Here is a 17,982-nt window from a genome sequence, read left to right as displayed (position 1 = left end):
GTTTATCATTGTGCTTTTGTTATTTTTACTCGTTTAACAGACCCGTCCTGACTGATTTGCTTTTCAGCATAAAATACCATGTAGTGCACACTGATAGCAAGTCCAGCCTTTAATATCTCCTTGATTTGTAGCAAAAAAAAAAAAGAAAACAGTCTTTAATTTAGTAGTTTTCTCTTTATTAGAATGCAGAGACAGCTTAACAACTACTAATTAACATTTACAGGGAGGTAGAGATTTGGAAAATAAAACTCAAAAGTTCAAACCCTGCATATACTACATTTGCTTTTTCCTGGAACAACTTCACAATTAGCAAAATGTGATCAGGGCTAATAGTTTGGGGTAGTTTTGGAGCTTGGGGTAGCATTAATATGTACAATTCTTGAATGCATTAAGCTATGATAAATACAGCATTGTTTTCCAAGCATTATTTCTGCACACGTGTTATGTACTAACACTGTTCACGGACCAGTTTTAACACATGGCAGGGGAAAGATTGCCTGTAAAGGAAAAAATGTAAAGAGCTCAAAATAAACAGGGAATGTAAAACATTACACAAGAGATTTTCCTCAGGGTTTCAATGGGAACAGCTACATTTCTAATCCGCGGTTTTAATTTGAAGGTTTGTGTGCTCGCTGACCTGTGAATAGAGATATAACAAATTATTAAGCTAGCACTTTAATAATGCCCTGTGGATGTAGGTTTAACTTCTGTAATACTGCTTTTAAATTTGGGAAAGGTAGATTAAGCAAATGCACAGCAGTCTTCTAGGTCAGTTTCATGAAAATCAAACCTTATTGTATTCATAAAAACCTATTTTGAAAAGGCATGCCTTCAATAACTAATGAGTTTAAGATGTGTGTACAGTATTAGGCTCATCGTTTCTATTCTGAACACAATAGGACCTCTCTGTGTAGCACACCACACTACCGTTGTTTGTAATATGTTTTTAGAAAGGTAGTTAACCGGTTACACGCGTTTTTATGACATTGTACTTCAACCTAAAAATAGAATCTGTCTCTTTAAGAAAGAACCAGTTGTTGACTTGGGCACAGATAATTTGACGTGTCTAAAACGTCGCCGCCGATTTGTTCATGAACATTGATCCCGTCCCCTGATTGGCCAGACGCCCTAGCAACACAGGCGCCATCTTGGATGAGACATGGAGGAGCGGAGAAGTCACTACGGTCTACTTTATGGATGCAGAAGGTACAAATTAATGTGGTTACGAGGGGGTTTGCAGACTTTATAGAAATATAATTACGTGAAGTAGGTTTGGGTGTATCAGGTGGGATCTAGAGGGGGTGAGGGGGGTGTTAAAACGCCGGTGTTGGCAAGGTTGCAATAAGGCTGTAGCTCATTGGATGCTTGGTCGGGCCCTGAGTTAGTATGAAGGCACAAGAATAACCCATGAGATTGCTAATGGGGGTGGGGGTAGACAAGCGGTGCAGTTGTTGAGGTGGATAAAGGAAGGAGTCTAAAGTACCTATTTCCTTCCTATATATTTCTATAGTATATATATATATTATATATCTATATATATTTCAATATATTAATAATAAGGATTTTCAAATATTAATGAAATGATTGCTTCTCATTATAATCTACTCAACCTTTCACAATTGAATCTGAACAATTTAAATGTACCGTTTCTAATTTGTTTTACCATGTTGATGTCGTGATAGTACGACCAATACACATGATGTATCACTTGCTTGATTCAGTCTGGGTTATGCGAGTCGTGACAGCTCTGCTACAGTGCCATATTCTTGTTTTGTTTTCATTCTGTTCATCTGTAGTAAATTCTGCTTTCATTTCACTTTACAACACATTGCCCGGGAAAATGGCTTATTGACATACTCCATACGGGTTTAAAACTGAAGTGTGTGTGTGTGTATATATATAGAGACAATATATATATGTAACTACATAATACAATGTGAAAAATATACATTCCATCCCTCAATTCCAATGTATCACTACAACAAAATCGTCATTTAGGAGGAATGAAAATGCGTAGAAGTTTCTGGTATGATACTTGAGCATCAACAATCTTGATATAGTTTACCTAGTTTTATTACATCAGATAGCACAGTCACGTAATTTAAAGCTGGCGTTTTATAACTATTTTCCTGGGGGTGAAATGATACTAGCTGCTTGATCACTATGCAGTATCATAAGATGTGATCGAGGATAAAAATTTAATGGGCTAGGAGAACATGTAAATAGCATGTAGTGCTTTAGCCATGTGTCAAAATACACACCTCCATCATTATACAATGAAGTATCTGAACTTCCTGGAATTATTAACGAACCGCACTGTAAACAAGGTCTGCTCTATGATAAAGTAGTACAGAGAAGACTAAATACAGACCTTCACCTGTTAGCCTTTGATGTGTTTAAAGTGAATACAAAGTTTTCCCTCCAAATGATAATTTAAAATAAATGTTTGTCTAAATCAGATAACTATTTCATGTAAAGTGCTGTTTACATTACCACCTTCTTTTGCTTCTTATAAACAAGAATGCATAGGAAACTAAACCAATGTATTTTATTTCACTGAAGAATTGAACATGACTGTGGAACTGTGCTGTTACTAGTGTTAATACAGTACTGCACCCTCACTGTAAATTATACTCGGTTGAGTACAGTAGCATACCCTACTGTGATAGAAGTCAATATTGTATTTTTGTCTGAACACTAGTAATGGATGCTGTTTATGAGGGGACGGAAGTCAAGATAATAACGGAGGAGGAGGAAGGATGCTACGCTTTTATGGAGGTCTCATCACCCAAAAAGAAGAAGAAATGCAAAAGCCACGGAGAAAGTTTGGAAAGAGCAAAAAAGCCAAGGTACTGTATGCGGAGTATAAAACATTACATTATTTAATACATCTGAGCAATAATGCAATCATTTTAATAAAGAAAATCCCTAGTTATAAGTACTGAGACCTAGTTTATTTTTATTAAAACTGCTAAACGATTTGCCACATCATTTGTCCACCCACCCCCCCTCCCCCGAAAAAAAACAAGCAAACAAACTAACAAACATTAAAAGCATGCTGACCAGTTTTAAACACACTGTTTAATAAAATATTCAGATATTCACGTTTGTATGTATTTTGAGTCATGGTATTTTAGGATGTGGTCACAGAACTCTGCTCAGTGTCCGTGTGTTTTTCTTTTAGATCTGCATACCTGTTGTACTACTTCGATATTCACCAGAGCATGCAACAAGAATACCCTCATCTTCCTCAGTCGGAAATCAACAAGAGAATTAGCGAGAACTGGAAAAGACTGACTGTGGCAGATAAGGGATATTATTTGGAGAGGGCCAAGCTTGAGAAGCAGGGGATAGATCCAGTGAGTTCAGTTCTAATTTTCTAGTTGGAAAAAGGCAACCAATAAATGGTCACCTACTGGCTATTAAGGCATGCAAAACAACAAAATATATTCCTGGTTTATCATCAGTAGGCCCTGATGATAAACCATTAGTGATAAGTGGAAGTGCCTGTCGATGAAGGCTCTATCGTGTGGTAGTTGACCGCGACTGGAGTTATGCGTCCAGAGCTAAAGGCGAGCATGGTAAAGAAAGTAAAGGCCAACTACCACATGGTAGAGCCTTCACTGAGAGGGTACTATCACTATTAGAAAAGATTGTTTTCTTTATTTTCTTTAAAAGCCTAGATTTACCTACTTTTAGGAAAGTAGTCCTGAAAATATTCGTAAAGGAACACATACATAATTGGATAAAAAAAAAAAAAAAGCAAACAAAAAAAAACATTATAAAACAAATTACTTTTTTTACTTGTCAAAGGTGCTTACAGTTTATCTGGTCAGTGCCAGATATCTGAAAGAAGCAATATTTTTGAATTGTCTGTGTTTCGGTTTGTTTTTGTTGAAAGATACTGTCTGAGTGCCTGTCGAGCTGACAGGCTGTGATTGGGTGATTCGGCAGTTGTGGATACAGGACTGGTTGCTTTACAAATTTATATTAGACTATTCTGCTATAATAAAAGTATTAAAATTAGGATTCTCCACTACAGTATTCACTGTACAGCAAATAACACAAAACAACTTAGATAGAGATGTTATCGTATATAAACTGGTAATATCTATAACAAATATCTCAATAAAGCTCAATTCCTCACTTTATTTTAATCCAGGATAGTCAAGTGGCAGGGCCTTCAGCTGATGTGCCAGGATTCAGAAAAATCCTCCCCCGTTCCAATTATGTCCTCATCCCAAAAAGCACAGTGCCAGATGGATCCCCGCAGGTGGATCTGTGCTTGAGGCAGGGGGGGTCTGACAGTGAGGCCACCCCTCAGACCCTCTCTCATGACACCCTGTTCTCTCCTATGGGCCTGGGCAGTGAGGTGGAGCTGCCAGAGCACTGCATCGCCATAGAGGGTTTGACGGACGAGACGGCTGCTGCTCTCAGCCAGTCGGGAGCACTGCAGGAGATCCTGTCTCAGTTCTCTAGCACCACTCAAGGCAAAGAGCCAGCTGCTTTTGTACTGGAAGAGGAACCAGCTGTGGAGCTGGTTGATGGCCAGGCCTATGGAGCAGTTAGTGTTGTGATTGAGGAGACTCTTGTGGACGGATCAGGCACAGTAGCTGCCTCCACCACCACTGGACAACAGACTCGGGATGAGGGACATCTTGTGACCATCATCCCAAACCAGGTTAGATCTGAGAAGCTTGTTTCTTATTTTATACCATGTCATAAAAAGTAATTCCAAGGTCAGGGCTCCTTGATGTTCGAACAAAATCCTAATTTATGACAAATGATACTCAACCCCCTCTTACTGCATTGCATTTGACAAGCCTTATGACTACTGTGTATCATTATGTGTGCATTAAGTTGTGGTTAACAGCCTCTTTGTTGATTGTCTTTCTGTAGGAAGCAGCAGACAGCAATGTCTCATCAGGATCCAGTTCTTTAATTTTGGTGCCCATTAATACCAAGCCTGACGCAAGTGCCAACCCTTCCTTTAAACTGGTCAGTAAAGCACATTTCAGGTTATTTTCTATACAGTTATCTTGCTCTATAAAAATGTAAAGAAAAAAAAAAAAAAATATATATATATATATATATATATATATATATATATATATATATATATATACAGTGACTTGCAAAAGTATTCAGACCCCTGACCAATTCTCTCATATTACTGAATTACACATGGTACATTGAAATTTCATTCTGTTCGATGTTTTATTTTAAAACACTGAAACTCAAAATCAATTATTGTAAGGTGACATTTGTTTTATGTTGGGAAATATTTTTAAGAAAAATAAAAAACTGAAATATGTTGCTTGCATAAGTATTCAACCCCCACACATTAATATTTGGTAGAGCCACCTTTCGCTGCAATAACAGCTTTAAGTCTTTTGGGGTAAGTATGTACCAGCTTTGCACACAGTGTCGGAGTGATTTTGGCCCATTCTTCTTGGAAGATTCGCTCCAGGTTGTTCAGGTTGGTTGGACGACGCTTGTGGACCGCAATTTTCAAATAATGCCACAGATTCTCAATGGGATTGAGATCAGGACTTTGACTGGGCCATTGTAGGACATTCACCTTTTTGTTCTTGAGTCACTCCAATGTTGCTTTGGCCTTGTGCTTGGGATCATTATCCTGCTGAAAGGTGTATTTCCTCCCAAGCTTGAGTTTTTTAGCAGACGGAAGCAGATTCTCTTGCAGTATTTTCCTCCATCCATTCTTCCTTCAATTGTAACAAGATGCCCAGTCCCTGCTGATAAGAAGCATCCCCACAGCATGATGCTGCCACCACCATACTTCACTGTAGGGATGGTGTGTCTTGAGGCATGGGCAGTGTTAGGTTTGCGCCACACATAGAGCTTAGAGCTTTGGCCAAAAAGCTCTATCTTGGTCTCATCTGACCACAAAACCTTTTCCCACATTGCAGCTGGGTCACTCTCATGCTTTCTGGCAAACTCCAGACGTGCTTTCAGGTGGTACTTTTTGAGTAACTGCTTCTTTCTTGCCATCCTCCCATACAGGCCAGTGTTATGCAGAGCTCTTGATATGGTTGACTGGTGCACCATTACTCCACTCCCAGCTACTGAACTCTGTAGTGCCTTCAAAGTGATTGTTGGCCTCTCTGTGGCTTCTCTCACAAGTCTCCTTCTTGTTTAAGCGCAGAGTTTTGAGGGATGGCCTTTTCTTGGCAGTGCCTCGGTGGTGTGATGCAGCTTCCACTTCCTGATTATTGATCCAACTGTGCTCACTGGGATATCCAAACACTTGGATATTATTTTGTACCCTTTCTCTAATCTATGCATTTGCATTACTTTATCTCTAACTTCTGTAGAATGCTCTTTGGTCTTCATTTTCCTTCAGATTCACAGTCATAGCAATGATCCTTCAACAGTGGGGTTTTTATCCAGAAAATGTGACAGCAGCTTTAATGGTTCACAGGTGGAGGCCAAGGGTAAGGTAATTGTGTCCTCGTTAGGGCAATTTCTTTCATCGGTGCAAACTGGGAGCTTCCACAGCACAGGGGTTGAATACTTATGCAAGCAAGATATTTCAGTTTTTTATTTTTCTTAAAAATATTTCCCAACATAAAACCAATGTCACCTTACAATAATTGATTCTGAAAAATAGTTTCAGTGTTTAAAAATAAAATATCAAACAGAATAAAATATCAGTGTACCATTTGTAATTCAGTAATTTGAGAGAATTGGTCAGGGGTCTGAATACTTTTGCATATATATATATATATAAACTTTTGCAATATATATATAATATATATAATATATATATATATATATATATATATATATATATATATATATATATATATATATATATATATATATATATATATATAGTATATATAAAAAGCAGCCCTAAACTTTTGTAATCTCTTTGTTTTTAGTCAATAAAGTACACCCGAAGGGGGCGAGGAAGCTGCCGGACTCCGGGCTGTTTGTTTTCCTACGTCACACGACACAAGCCCCCCCAGTGTCCTCAGTGTGGGAAGCACCTAGGTGGAAAATGGTTACCCAGCGCAGGTTCAGAAACATCAGTAAGTAACAGTTACTTGCTCAGTAAGTAAGAGGTGTTTACTTATTGCTTCACTAAATATTTGATACATCATGTAAATGCTCTTGTATGTTCAATACATGCTATCAGTGTGTCTCGGTGAGAAATCACATGCATAGTAAGATAACAGCCTTGGTTGGTTTTATTTACATATGATGCAGATGTGAAATCAACACTGACTTTGTATTTGGTTACACTTTAGTTTAAACATACTTTTATGCACGATAAAGAAATGGTTGACAAAACATTCCATTCCTAAATGGTAATTACCTCATTTAATTCCAGGAACTTTTTTGTGCTAAACATCAGATTTCTGTGCAGTCTTTCACCTATCAACATGTATCCATTCAGTCTTCAGATTGAAACTGGGAGATGTAGCTATTATAAATTACACAATGCATGACATAAATCAGTTGTGTGAGGGAAAGCTATTGTATAAACTTGTGTACCGACTATTACTCACAGTCAACTAATATTGTGTTTAACTGTCTCAGGGGAAGAAAGCACTCGCCAAAGCAGCAACAACAGGCAACAAAGTGACCTCTAAGAAGCAGAAGGAAACTTCTGGTGAGACAAGCCGCCCGTCCCTTGAGACCTTTGAGGCTGTGACACAGCTGATTGTCGCAGCATCGTCCTATGAAATGAACAGCGAGCCTCAGTGGAAGGAAGTGGCTGTAGAAGAGACTGCTGAAGTAGTGAGCGCTCTTCAGAGTGGTAAAGAGGAAACTGCAGGGCAGATTATGAAAGAACCTGAGAACAGTGGGACCAAGGAGGCGGTGAAAAGGGGGAATGCAATTACAAGGAAGTCAACAGCAGGGGGCACAAATTGCAAGACTCCAACCTTGTTGATTCATTCAAGTACTGCTGCAAAACGGTGAGACAAGCTTTGAGCTTCATGAGTTAGCTTGTTAATTTGAAGTTGTTGTTCAGTCCATTTACAGAACATCTGTAAAACAGTGGTCTCTCACTAACATGTTGCTAACTCGCACTATCTATCCTAAATCTGGTTCCTCTACCCTAATGCTAATACTATTTCTGTGCCTTCAGATACTCTGTTTCACTTGTTTATAATTTGAATTTAATTATTGAATACCCTAGCATGGGAAGTAAAACCACAGCAATTCTGCTGGAAAGTTTTTTTTTGTGTTATCTGCCTTAATTGTTTTAGAAATGATAACAAGATAGAATGTTTTTTATGTTGAAAATAATATCAGTTATTATTTAATGCTATAATGCTATTGATTTTGAACAGTGTTATAAAATGTATTCATGATCAATTTTAGCATGTTACTGCTTTCATGTTAATCTGTTTGATAAAGTGTGTGCGTCAGTATGTTCGTTTGTGTAACAGAAGAGGTTTGTTTCCTTCCAGCCTCCCTCCTGTGACAAGTGCCCCCAATCCGAGGAGTAAAGGGAGAGAAAAACCTGCAGTGGTCGCACCCAAGCGTCCTGTCCGAGCCATCCTTCCTGCTCCTACTCAGTCACGTAAGGCTAGTTTGTGTAACTGTGGGCTTGCTTCACTTGGCACCTGATGCAGTTGTCTGTCTTTTCACATAACACTGTTTCCTCTTTTGTTTTCTTTAAAAAAATGTTTTAAAAAAAAAAAAAAAAAAAAAAAACTCGCTCTCAAACTGCCCCATACCTACACTGCCTAAGTGTCTGAATTGAATTTAAAATGAAAAAAATACACCTTATCACTCCTATTGATCTTGTGATACCAAAAAGTTTGTATGTCTTATGTTTGAAAACAGGTGCATGAATTTTGCAGTAAATCACAATACATTTGTAAATCTAGCAACCTTTAATATGAGGTGTTTGAAATTTCATGCCTGACTGTGGGCTATTTCTTCTCAAGCAGGTCTTGAGCTTGGGGCTGCTTATGTTCAATGGGTAGCCGTGCCGCCAAATAAACTAGAAGACTTTGAAATGCCTAAAAACAACAGCAAACCAGGTAAGCCTTTTCTAATATCACCTGACTGGAGTATAGTAGAGACTGTCTCGCTCATTAAATGTGCTGCCAGAACTTTTAGTAAGCTTGACCAAGCTGTTCTAAAAAATTTCAGAGATCTGCATTCACTTTTTTGGATGCAGTAACTATGTAGTTGTGTGTGTGTGTGTGTGTGTGTGTGTGTGTGTTTCTTGATTTATTATGTTTTTCACCCATAGCAGCAAAGCGGTCCTGTGTGAAGGTGTCAGGACTCAAGCCCAATACATTGAAGCATCTGGGACATCCTGTCAAACAGGTGGTCGAGGAACAAGTGAGTTAAGCCCTTCATACGTTTGCTCAGAAATAGACTGATTGTGACACCCATGATCATGTGTCCATAAGTATTATAAACCAACAATGATCCTAGGACATCGGTGATCTGTGATAACCACATACCCACTGTGCTGATACTTTTTAATGTTAGCTTTTACAGGAATAATCTGGAGCTGTGATTCTTTAAAATGCTTTAAAGTTTTAAGTCAAGTCATCTATTTCATTTTCTTCAGGCAGTGCCAAGCCTAACAAATACGAATCAGAATGCCTTGTCTGAAAAAGGAGTGAAGATTTTGTCCATTTTATCCTATAAACACAATCCCAGCACTTCTCTTGTAAGTGGAGACACTTCTTTTTATCCATAATTATAATAATAATAATAAATAATAATAAATAATAACACTATATAATTGCATTAGTATTTTCATATGTATAAACAATTTAATGGGTTTTTAAAAAAATAGAAGATATTTTCTTATCCTTTTGCAGGTTTTCAGTTCCATAATAGTGTTTCTTCACATGTCTACCCAATTTCTTTCCCCTGTCGAGCTGTCTTTTCACTTCCTGAACCTAAGCCACATGTTACGAGCTACTGAACAAGGGCCAAGCCTTGGAATGGAGTTGACAACTTGGTCTTTCTGACATGTTTTCATTAAAATAAATTGGATCACCGCTAGGCTCTCTTTAAAATACCTATGTGGTCTGTTTACTAGGATCTTGGATTGTCAACAGCACGGGGCAGAGGGAAGTGCAAAAACCCCTCCTGTGACTATGTTTACAAAAACAGACACAAACCGCTTGTGTGTCCCAGCTGTGGCTGGGATCTTACCAAGGACAAGCAGGGCAAGAAACCAAAACTCTTTGTAAGTATTATTCAAGACAATTCCATAACTATTAGATCATTAGTTGATGATTGTGTCGTGCTGATAAACCATGAGAACAGATATTAGTTGACTGTGCTGATTTCTGTTGTATAAAGTTTTAAACTAATTCTATAAAAGTCATCTCATGTATTAGCAAAATGAATAAACAGAAATAATTAATTATGATGTTATATATTTTATCTCTTATCCCATCTCACCCCCAGTAATTGAAGTCTCTTCTTGTTTAAATTTGTTCTTAACAGTTGTGAGATTTTGTTTAGGGGTAGAAAATTAAGTTAAGGTGTCATGCACAAATAATCTAATATGTAGATAACAAAAAGCAGATGTTACATTTTCAGTAAACTTTCTGCAAATGTAATATAATTGGCTCTATACCCTCTCGTCTCCTTATGGCGTGTTTGTGGCTGAGCAGGAGAACATGTCGATTCCTGCCCCTGCCCTACTGGACCCCTACCAGCCCCTGAGTGCAGCCCAGCAGGAGGTCCAGCGGCAGTCCACCCTTCAGCTCCTGCGGAAGACAGTGCTGATCCCTGAGAGTGAGGGGGAGCTGGCTGAGGCCATGGCTCTGATCCAGGAGCTCAATGGAACGCAAGTGGTTCTATCCATGGGCAATGAGGAGACCATTGCCATTGAGCAGACAGGCTGGCCCCGCTACTATGAGTCTGCTGCCACTCAGTGTGTACTCTGTGACTTTCCCCTCTTTAAAGGGGGGCAAAGGTATGCATCTACATAGGTGCTGAGAAAGGAACTCTTGTGAAATCTGAATTTCCAAGTTGATACTGTTGTAGAAATGACTCTTAGAGGTGTGCACCTGTCATTTTTGCCTCCTCTGCAACTGTGATTTATAAAGTAATTTTCTATTCAGTAACTCGTTGCTTTTTTGTTTTTCAGCTCAATAGCCGGACAAGAGGACTGCTGGCTGCTGACTGACTCCCATATACAAACTGCTACTGTTCAGCTAAAGATCTGTTTGAACCCTCAGTGTCTAGCACTTCACAGCTTTAATGACATGCATATGGGTAATTAACTACATTTAGAGTATTAAAAAAGGCCTATATCTGTATATTGGTAAACATGATTTAAACATAAGCTAAGAGAAACATATTAATTAAGTCAATAATTTATCTGCAATGCAAAGGATTTGTCAAAACAGCCTAGTGCACTAATTCATTTAAAACACTATCAAAGTTAATTAAAAGTTTATATAAGTAATAAAATTAACCCATACTAATAAACCTTGAGCAAGCATAATAATTAAGGGCCATATTCACAAAGCATTTAACATTCTTCATTTACAGGTATGTGTTGCTTTTTAACATTACATTTGCATTTGGTTAATGCTTTGTGAACACAGGTGTGGCATAGTCTTTTTTTACTGTTCTTGTTATGCTGTCATAAAGCTACAAAACCAATTGTTCTTTTTGTTTTTGTTGCAGGTCTCTTTAATGTTGGTAACAAATTGTTGGTGAGCCTCGACCTTTTTTTCAAGATTAGAAATCAGATCAAGCTTGGGCACAACCCTAAAGATGCAGCTTTACACATACTGGACACGGTTCAAAGCCAGCCTGGTAAAACATATATTATATTACTTTATAGCCAGTCCTAAACAGTAGTGTGGTGTCCACAACCCAAAGAAAACTGGAATCATTCATCAAGGTCTTGATAGTCGTCTGATTGAATGCTTGCACTGATTGATCAGACTTTGGTCTTTTTAAGGGAAAGATAAAAAAAAAAAAAATGAATAATGTATTGAGTTAATTTAGGGGCTTGTTTCAAAATGTATGAGTGGTTTCAAAGAACCACATTAACACTAATGTTGGACTGCCTTACATTAGAATAATTTAATTCTCTCAAAAGCAGCTCACATCTTGACGGCTGCATTTTCATTTCAGGCATCTTAATACAGTTGTTGTTACTGGTGATCAATTGTGTTTTTGTTGGTTTAGAACTACAATACATCTTTACCCAGCAATATAATGTCTGTTTGTGTTTTTCCCAGTAAATACACTGAATCCCAGTGAACTATCGCAGATTCAGGAGCTGCTATGTAATGGATATTGGGCCTTCGAGTGTTTCACTGTCAGAGACTACAATGACATGATTTGTGGGGTGTGCGGCATCGCACCCAAGCTTGAGATCGCACAGAGGAACACAGAAAATGTACTCCATCTGAAAAACGTACAGGTAAGCTGGGAGGAGTATATTGTTCAAAGAACCTGTTGAACATAGCCATTATTATTATTATTATTATTATTATTATTATTATTATTATTATTATTTTTTTTTTTTTTTTTTTTTTTTAATGTCTCCAATCAAGACACATTAGTGATTGGTAACTTTGGTCTAGTATTTAGAACAATAGTATGAAACATTGTTAAAATGAATAACCTGTTTCAGTCCTCCCAGGTGGAACCATAGTAGTAGCAGCACCCTTGTGGAATACATATAAAGCCAGCCGTCACAAAAAAATAAATTGAAGCATCTTACTGCATGAGTTGAACAGCCTTTCTTTGTCTTTCCCAGTTCACTTGGCCAGATTTCCTGGCCCCAGATGAGGTGAACGTTGATGATTTCTGGTCGACAATGGAAGGGGAGGCGATCGAGCAAGCAGCTTTCCCTTCCAGTATGCCTGTTATTAAATTTGATGCCTCCATCATTGCTCCCTTCTTTCCCCCACTAATGAGGAACTCTGTCGTTGTCAACACAGAGAAGGACAAGTATTCCTGTGAACAGACAGTGAAGGGTATGTACAACACTACAGGCAAGGTACTGTAGGCCTATTACATAAACTGCTTCTAAAGTATCTTCTGCGAGCGATGGTGGTAGTTCTTGCATATTGTTGTCCATTGTTTATTTGCTAATTTGTATGGCTCTGCAATTAACTGTTTATGAACTGCAACTGTAAATAGTGGGTGAGTAACTTTGTAGCCACTTTACTTTAGAGAGCCATACAGTATTTGACAAAATGAAGATGGGATCCTAGAAAATCCTGTCTTTCTTTTGAAAAGATGCTCCAGTTCTGTGTCAGTTGCAATGTGCAAGTCATTGTAAGTTAAATGAGTGCTAACCAATGCTTTAAACCTTAGCGAACCTTAGTCCATTTATTCAGCGCTTGTCAGGTCCAATTTATTTTCACACGCGCTGTTTATTTTACACTCGCTGTTTAAAAGTAATTTTATTCAAAGTAAAACGGGTTTAAAAGGCACTGCATATCAACAGGACACTCAGAAAATGGATTTTGATTAGCACTTTTAAACGTAATGGGGTTCATGTATCAAGCGTTTGCGATGGCATTAAAGCCGTAGCGCTGAGTTTACGCCGGCCTTAAAATTGCCCCTTATTGGTCTTATTTGGGCACAAAGAAAAAGTCAGAAAGCAGCTGATAGGAAAGAGCATTATGGCAGCAGTCATAACGTATTTCTTACGATGGAGAGTGCAGGCTCCTCATCTTCCTGAACAACCCAGGAACAGAGGGAGAGTACTGAGAACAAGGGAGAGTATTTAGGGTCTGCATTACCCTTTGGGATGGGGTCAAATTAGTGGCACAGCAGAGCTCTACTTTACAATCCGCCAGTTTAGCACCTCGTCGGTCGATCTTGATACATGTCCCCCATAGTGTTTTTGGTTTATGCATGATGTCTGTGTTAACTGTTTATAAACATTATGATTTTATGGCATTTAAAAATGGTACAGTGTAGAAATGAATGACCAGTTGAAATGTAAACGTGCTTTGCATTTCAGGAGATATTGGTGACCTGGTGAGATTAATACATGCAGGGACTTTCAAACCAGATCAGATCAACTCATACAGTGAAAAGGAGCTGAGAGACATCCTAAACTGCTGTGATATCCCCCACAGGCCAGAAGACACACAGGTACTGTATGGGAGTGTGAGCTTTGAAACTTGTAAAAGTGAAATGTTTTTATGTGGATTCTGTGAAAATTGGCAAAATTAAGAAACCAACTGTGTAGGTAGATTTTTTTCTGATAATATTTTTAATGTTCACATCCCATGTAGTCCAATGATAAGGCATTTATGTTTAAATCCTATGTGACCATCTTTTTGAGACGCTGACAGAAATCCAGAGATTAACTTGCAGTAGGATGCAGCAGGGTTAACATACTGTAATGGTTAACTCTTTGAAACAGGAATCTTAGCGAATGCTGGGTGTTTTGCATTTTTGTAAATAATGTATTATTTCTGTTGTTGCTTGTCAGTCATAAGATGTTAATATGAAGCAGGGGATCCATTTAACACTGATCAGAATCTCCACTCCTGACTGAACCCAACTGAACACCTGCAGTTTTGTTACAGAACGTGAAAATACTTTTGAGTCAGATTTTGACATGCTGAAAGAACCTGGTGTAGAATATGAATATTTGCATGCTGTTGGCTAGCAGTGACATGACTTTCCTAGAAATAAGGTAAGGCAAAGAGGCTTACCTTATTTCTAGAAAGCTTTTCTGAACTTTTAGTTTATGCGCAATCAGTCCTTGTCTTTTTCAAGCCAAATGCTGTTTAAAGTGCCAGTTGCATTGATGGCATTATTATTTCACTCTGTTTGTAATCAAATCAATATGGTTTATCACAATAGGTGTTTTTTCTGGAAGCAAACCAGTGACCTAGATCTGCTTCATTTAACATTATCTGAGCTCAGCCTCAAAGAATTAACCCCATTGGAAGGAGTTGCCTCCTTTTGGACACTAGCTTTTTCAGAACTTTCCCTTTAGCTACCTTGCATTATAATATTTGTTTATTGTTATGTACCTTTTCAGGAACAAATGAGAGTCTCTCTTTTGGGTCTATATGCTTATATCCAGAATGGGACAGCTAAGCAGCATCCTTCTGACGTCACAGGAGGGAAGCTGTACAAGGTGTGCCCACACCAGGTAATGACAACATGTATTTTGCTTCTAGGGTGTAAACCCTTCATAATTATTGTGTTATTAGTTACAGTAGTCTCTGCCAAGCTTATCTTTCATAGACTGGGATACCCGGTGTAGCGAACTGTTTACTGCTGCTGTTCTTTTTAATGTCAGTTTGTGTTGATATTGTTTTTTTTTTTTTTTATTTCCCATGTCCTGTGGTATTGCTACATCACTCATCTTGTTACTGTTTTCACTGTTTCAGTACTTTTCTCTGTTTCAGATTTGTTTTTATATGAGCTTTTTAGTAGTGCTGCCTTAAATGACAAACCTCTTTCGTCTCCTAAAGGTTGTGTGTGGCTCAAAGTACATAGTAAGAGGGGAGTCCGCCCGCGACCATGTTGATCTGCTGGTGTCCTCGCGGTACTGGCCCCCAGTCTATGCAGTGGATATGGCCAAACAGGTGGCGGTCAGCACTGATATCTGGTACCCAGAACTGGCAGCACAGATGTGGGGAAAGAACCAGGGCTGCTTCTCGGATCCTATGGAATTACCAGAGGTCAGCATGTGGCAAGATTTAAAAATGATATACCTTTTGAATAAGGGTATATAAGGTGCACAATTTGTCATTGTTTGGCAATTCCAAAACGTACTCCTTCATGGGATCTGTAAACTGTTTCCTTCTTAAGTTTGTAGAACTGGGTTTATAATGTGTTTATTGTATCGTTCTGTCTGCCTTTACCCACATAAGGCCTTTTTTATTTGGTCCAAGCTGGTGTGTGTCTTCACTATAGTGACTGTAGAATGGGTCTGTGGGAATTAGCAAAATCTATTGTACGGTTTTGACAGCGATAGCACCAAGAATTGTTTATCATAGGCTGGGCCTCACAAATTAGTGCCTTTGCCATTCATAGTTACAAGGCCATTTTTTGAGGTTTATAACATATTTAAAACATCCAAGCTGCTAAATACAGAGGTTCGTTAAACCAACCGTTCTTTCTTCCCTTTACAGTATGTATCGTGCATCGAGTTACAGGACCAGCAGTATAACATGGACCTAACTGTGCCCGAAAACTCCATAGTGCACCCGATCACCAAATCCCCGTCTCGCTGGATTGTGTGCTCCGAGGTGGATCAGGAAGATTCTGGGGACCCCCTGTCCCAGCACCACTCTCTGTCCCTCTGTCGAGAACTGGAGCCCTATAGCTCCATCATCTCAACCATACAGGACAGCAAGACCAGCAATGTGCGGCAACAGCCCTTCTCCTTCGACAACGCAGCCTACTACTACCTCTACAACCGCCTCATTGACTTCCTTACCAGCAAGGACATTGTCAACAATCAGATTGCAGATATCCTGCAGACCTGCCAGCCAGGAGAGGTCGTGATCCGGGACTCTCTGTACCGCCTCGGAGTGGCTCAGATAAACACAGAGGTAGAACCAGAAGAGGTGGAGGTGGAGCAACAGTAGGTTTGTTCAATCCTGTCCTCATTGTGGCCACCACATTATACTTATTCAGCGTGCAGAACTCTGGTAGAACTGTATGAGGCAGCTGGTAGGGTACAGTATGATGTATCTTACAATGCCTTTACTGCCTTTTACAGAAACTGCAGTTTGCTGCAGCAGATTCTAAGCAGGGACATTATTAGTCTGAAAACCAAATGTCTGCAGATATTGTTAGCTGGATTCCACTTAGTCACAAAACAAGCTCAGAGATTTGGTAGGTCATTGTGCTATTAGTTAGGTGGTCTTAATCTTTTGGCATGTTTTTACACTCCACAGGGTTGCGTATACAGCGTGATAGTTTTCTTTTGATCTTGAACTTTTTATTTCACATCTCTTCCATAAATCAACTTGCCCATGTAACACAATATCTGCTTCCTCAGACAGGCCTATCCAGGCTTGTTTTCTGCAAAGCATAAATAATAGTAGCACTGCATGTCTATCTGAAAGAACAGGTCTAAAATAATAAAGCACCTTTTATAAATCTTTGGCTAACTCCCAAATTACTGGATCCTCTTGTTTTGTGTGGCTGGCCCCTATTACTGTCTGTCAGGCCTGGAGTTGAACAATGAACTGATCCAACAGTAAGTACCTGTGTAATTGTTTGTGTGTGGATCCCTACATTGCTCCCTTTCATCTGCTTCATCAGAAGCGAGCACAGATGAAGATCCTATGCTAAGCAGCCACGATGCACTGTTGTTAAACAGCATGATAAATGTAAGCAAGGCTTGCCATGAGGTTGGTAAGAATGGCTTTATTCACAGAACAGAGTGGATAAAAACATGCCTTCCATGAAGGTGCCTTGTAGATCTTTCTATAAATATGATGTAAAACTGTTGTACATTTAAACTGCGAGCCAGCTGATTGCTCTTGTAAAACAATAAATACAACATACAACTTGCTGTTTTGTTTTGAAAAGGACACGTTTGCCTTGTCATTATTTCACGAGTAAGTTATAAGACTAATAGTTTACAGATGTGTCCCACTTTAAATCCAAATGAGGGGAATGATAATAGACTTGAGTCCTGAATTATTCCAGATTATGAGTTTTTAATTGTAGTAATGAATCAGTCTATTTATTGATTCTGTAACCACTGAAAACACTTTTGACTGCTAAAATCTGTTTTGAATATCATTTGTCATCAATTGAAAAGCTTTTTGCTATTTTTGTGTACCGTTTTCTGAAATACATTAAAAAAAAGGAACTCCAACAAAATACCAATATCGCCCAAAGCTAATTTTCTAATTCAGCTGCCTTTCTTCTTTTGCACTCAATTAGGTTAAATTACAAAAACTATGAATTTCCGTTCAGTTTGTAGCTCATATAAAAACACATGCATGCCAGTTCATGTTTGCCAGTTATGAGTTTACACAAAGTATTTCCTGTTAACTGAAG

General features: G+C 38.6%; 1 protein-coding gene across 3 annotated transcripts; it reads left to right on the top strand.

Moving 5' to 3' along the window:
- Positions 1-1,024: 1,024 nt before the first annotated feature.
- Positions 1,025-17,070, top strand: hmgxb3 (HMG box domain containing 3). Of its 3 annotated transcripts, none has more exons than XM_041223410.1 (21): positions 1,030-1,206; positions 2,702-2,849; positions 3,185-3,359; positions 4,163-4,681; positions 4,900-4,998; positions 6,906-7,055; positions 7,567-7,946; positions 8,445-8,557; positions 8,931-9,023; positions 9,242-9,330; positions 9,566-9,667; positions 10,046-10,195; positions 10,629-10,933; positions 11,108-11,235; positions 11,653-11,784; positions 12,216-12,400; positions 12,740-12,959; positions 13,958-14,091; positions 14,993-15,106; positions 15,432-15,641; positions 16,095-17,070. In XM_041223410.1, the coding sequence occupies exons 1-21, from the start codon at positions 1,194-1,196 to the stop codon at positions 16,551-16,553; spliced, it is 3,918 nt and encodes a 1,305-aa protein (XP_041079344.1). In that variant the 5' UTR covers positions 1,030-1,193; the 3' UTR covers positions 16,554-17,070. The 3 variants fall into 3 exon arrangements, with proteins under 3 accessions (XP_041079345.1, XP_041079344.1, XP_041079342.1); XM_041223408.1 differs by having other exon boundaries at positions 1,032-1,206; positions 9,239-9,330; XM_041223411.1 differs by lacking the exons at positions 14,993-15,106; positions 15,432-15,641; positions 16,095-17,070 and adding an exon at positions 14,435-14,932 and having other exon boundaries at positions 1,025-1,206; positions 9,239-9,330.
- The last annotated feature ends 912 nt before the right edge of the window (positions 17,071-17,982 follow it).

Source organism: Polyodon spathula, chromosome 22 (genome assembly GCF_017654505.1).
Source record: "Polyodon spathula isolate WHYD16114869_AA chromosome 22, ASM1765450v1, whole genome shotgun sequence".
NCBI classification, from domain to species: domain Eukaryota; kingdom Metazoa; phylum Chordata; class Actinopteri; order Acipenseriformes; family Polyodontidae; genus Polyodon; species Polyodon spathula.
The sequence above is the reverse complement of the archived record's forward strand: the minus strand, read 5'-3'. Positions and strand labels throughout refer to the sequence as shown.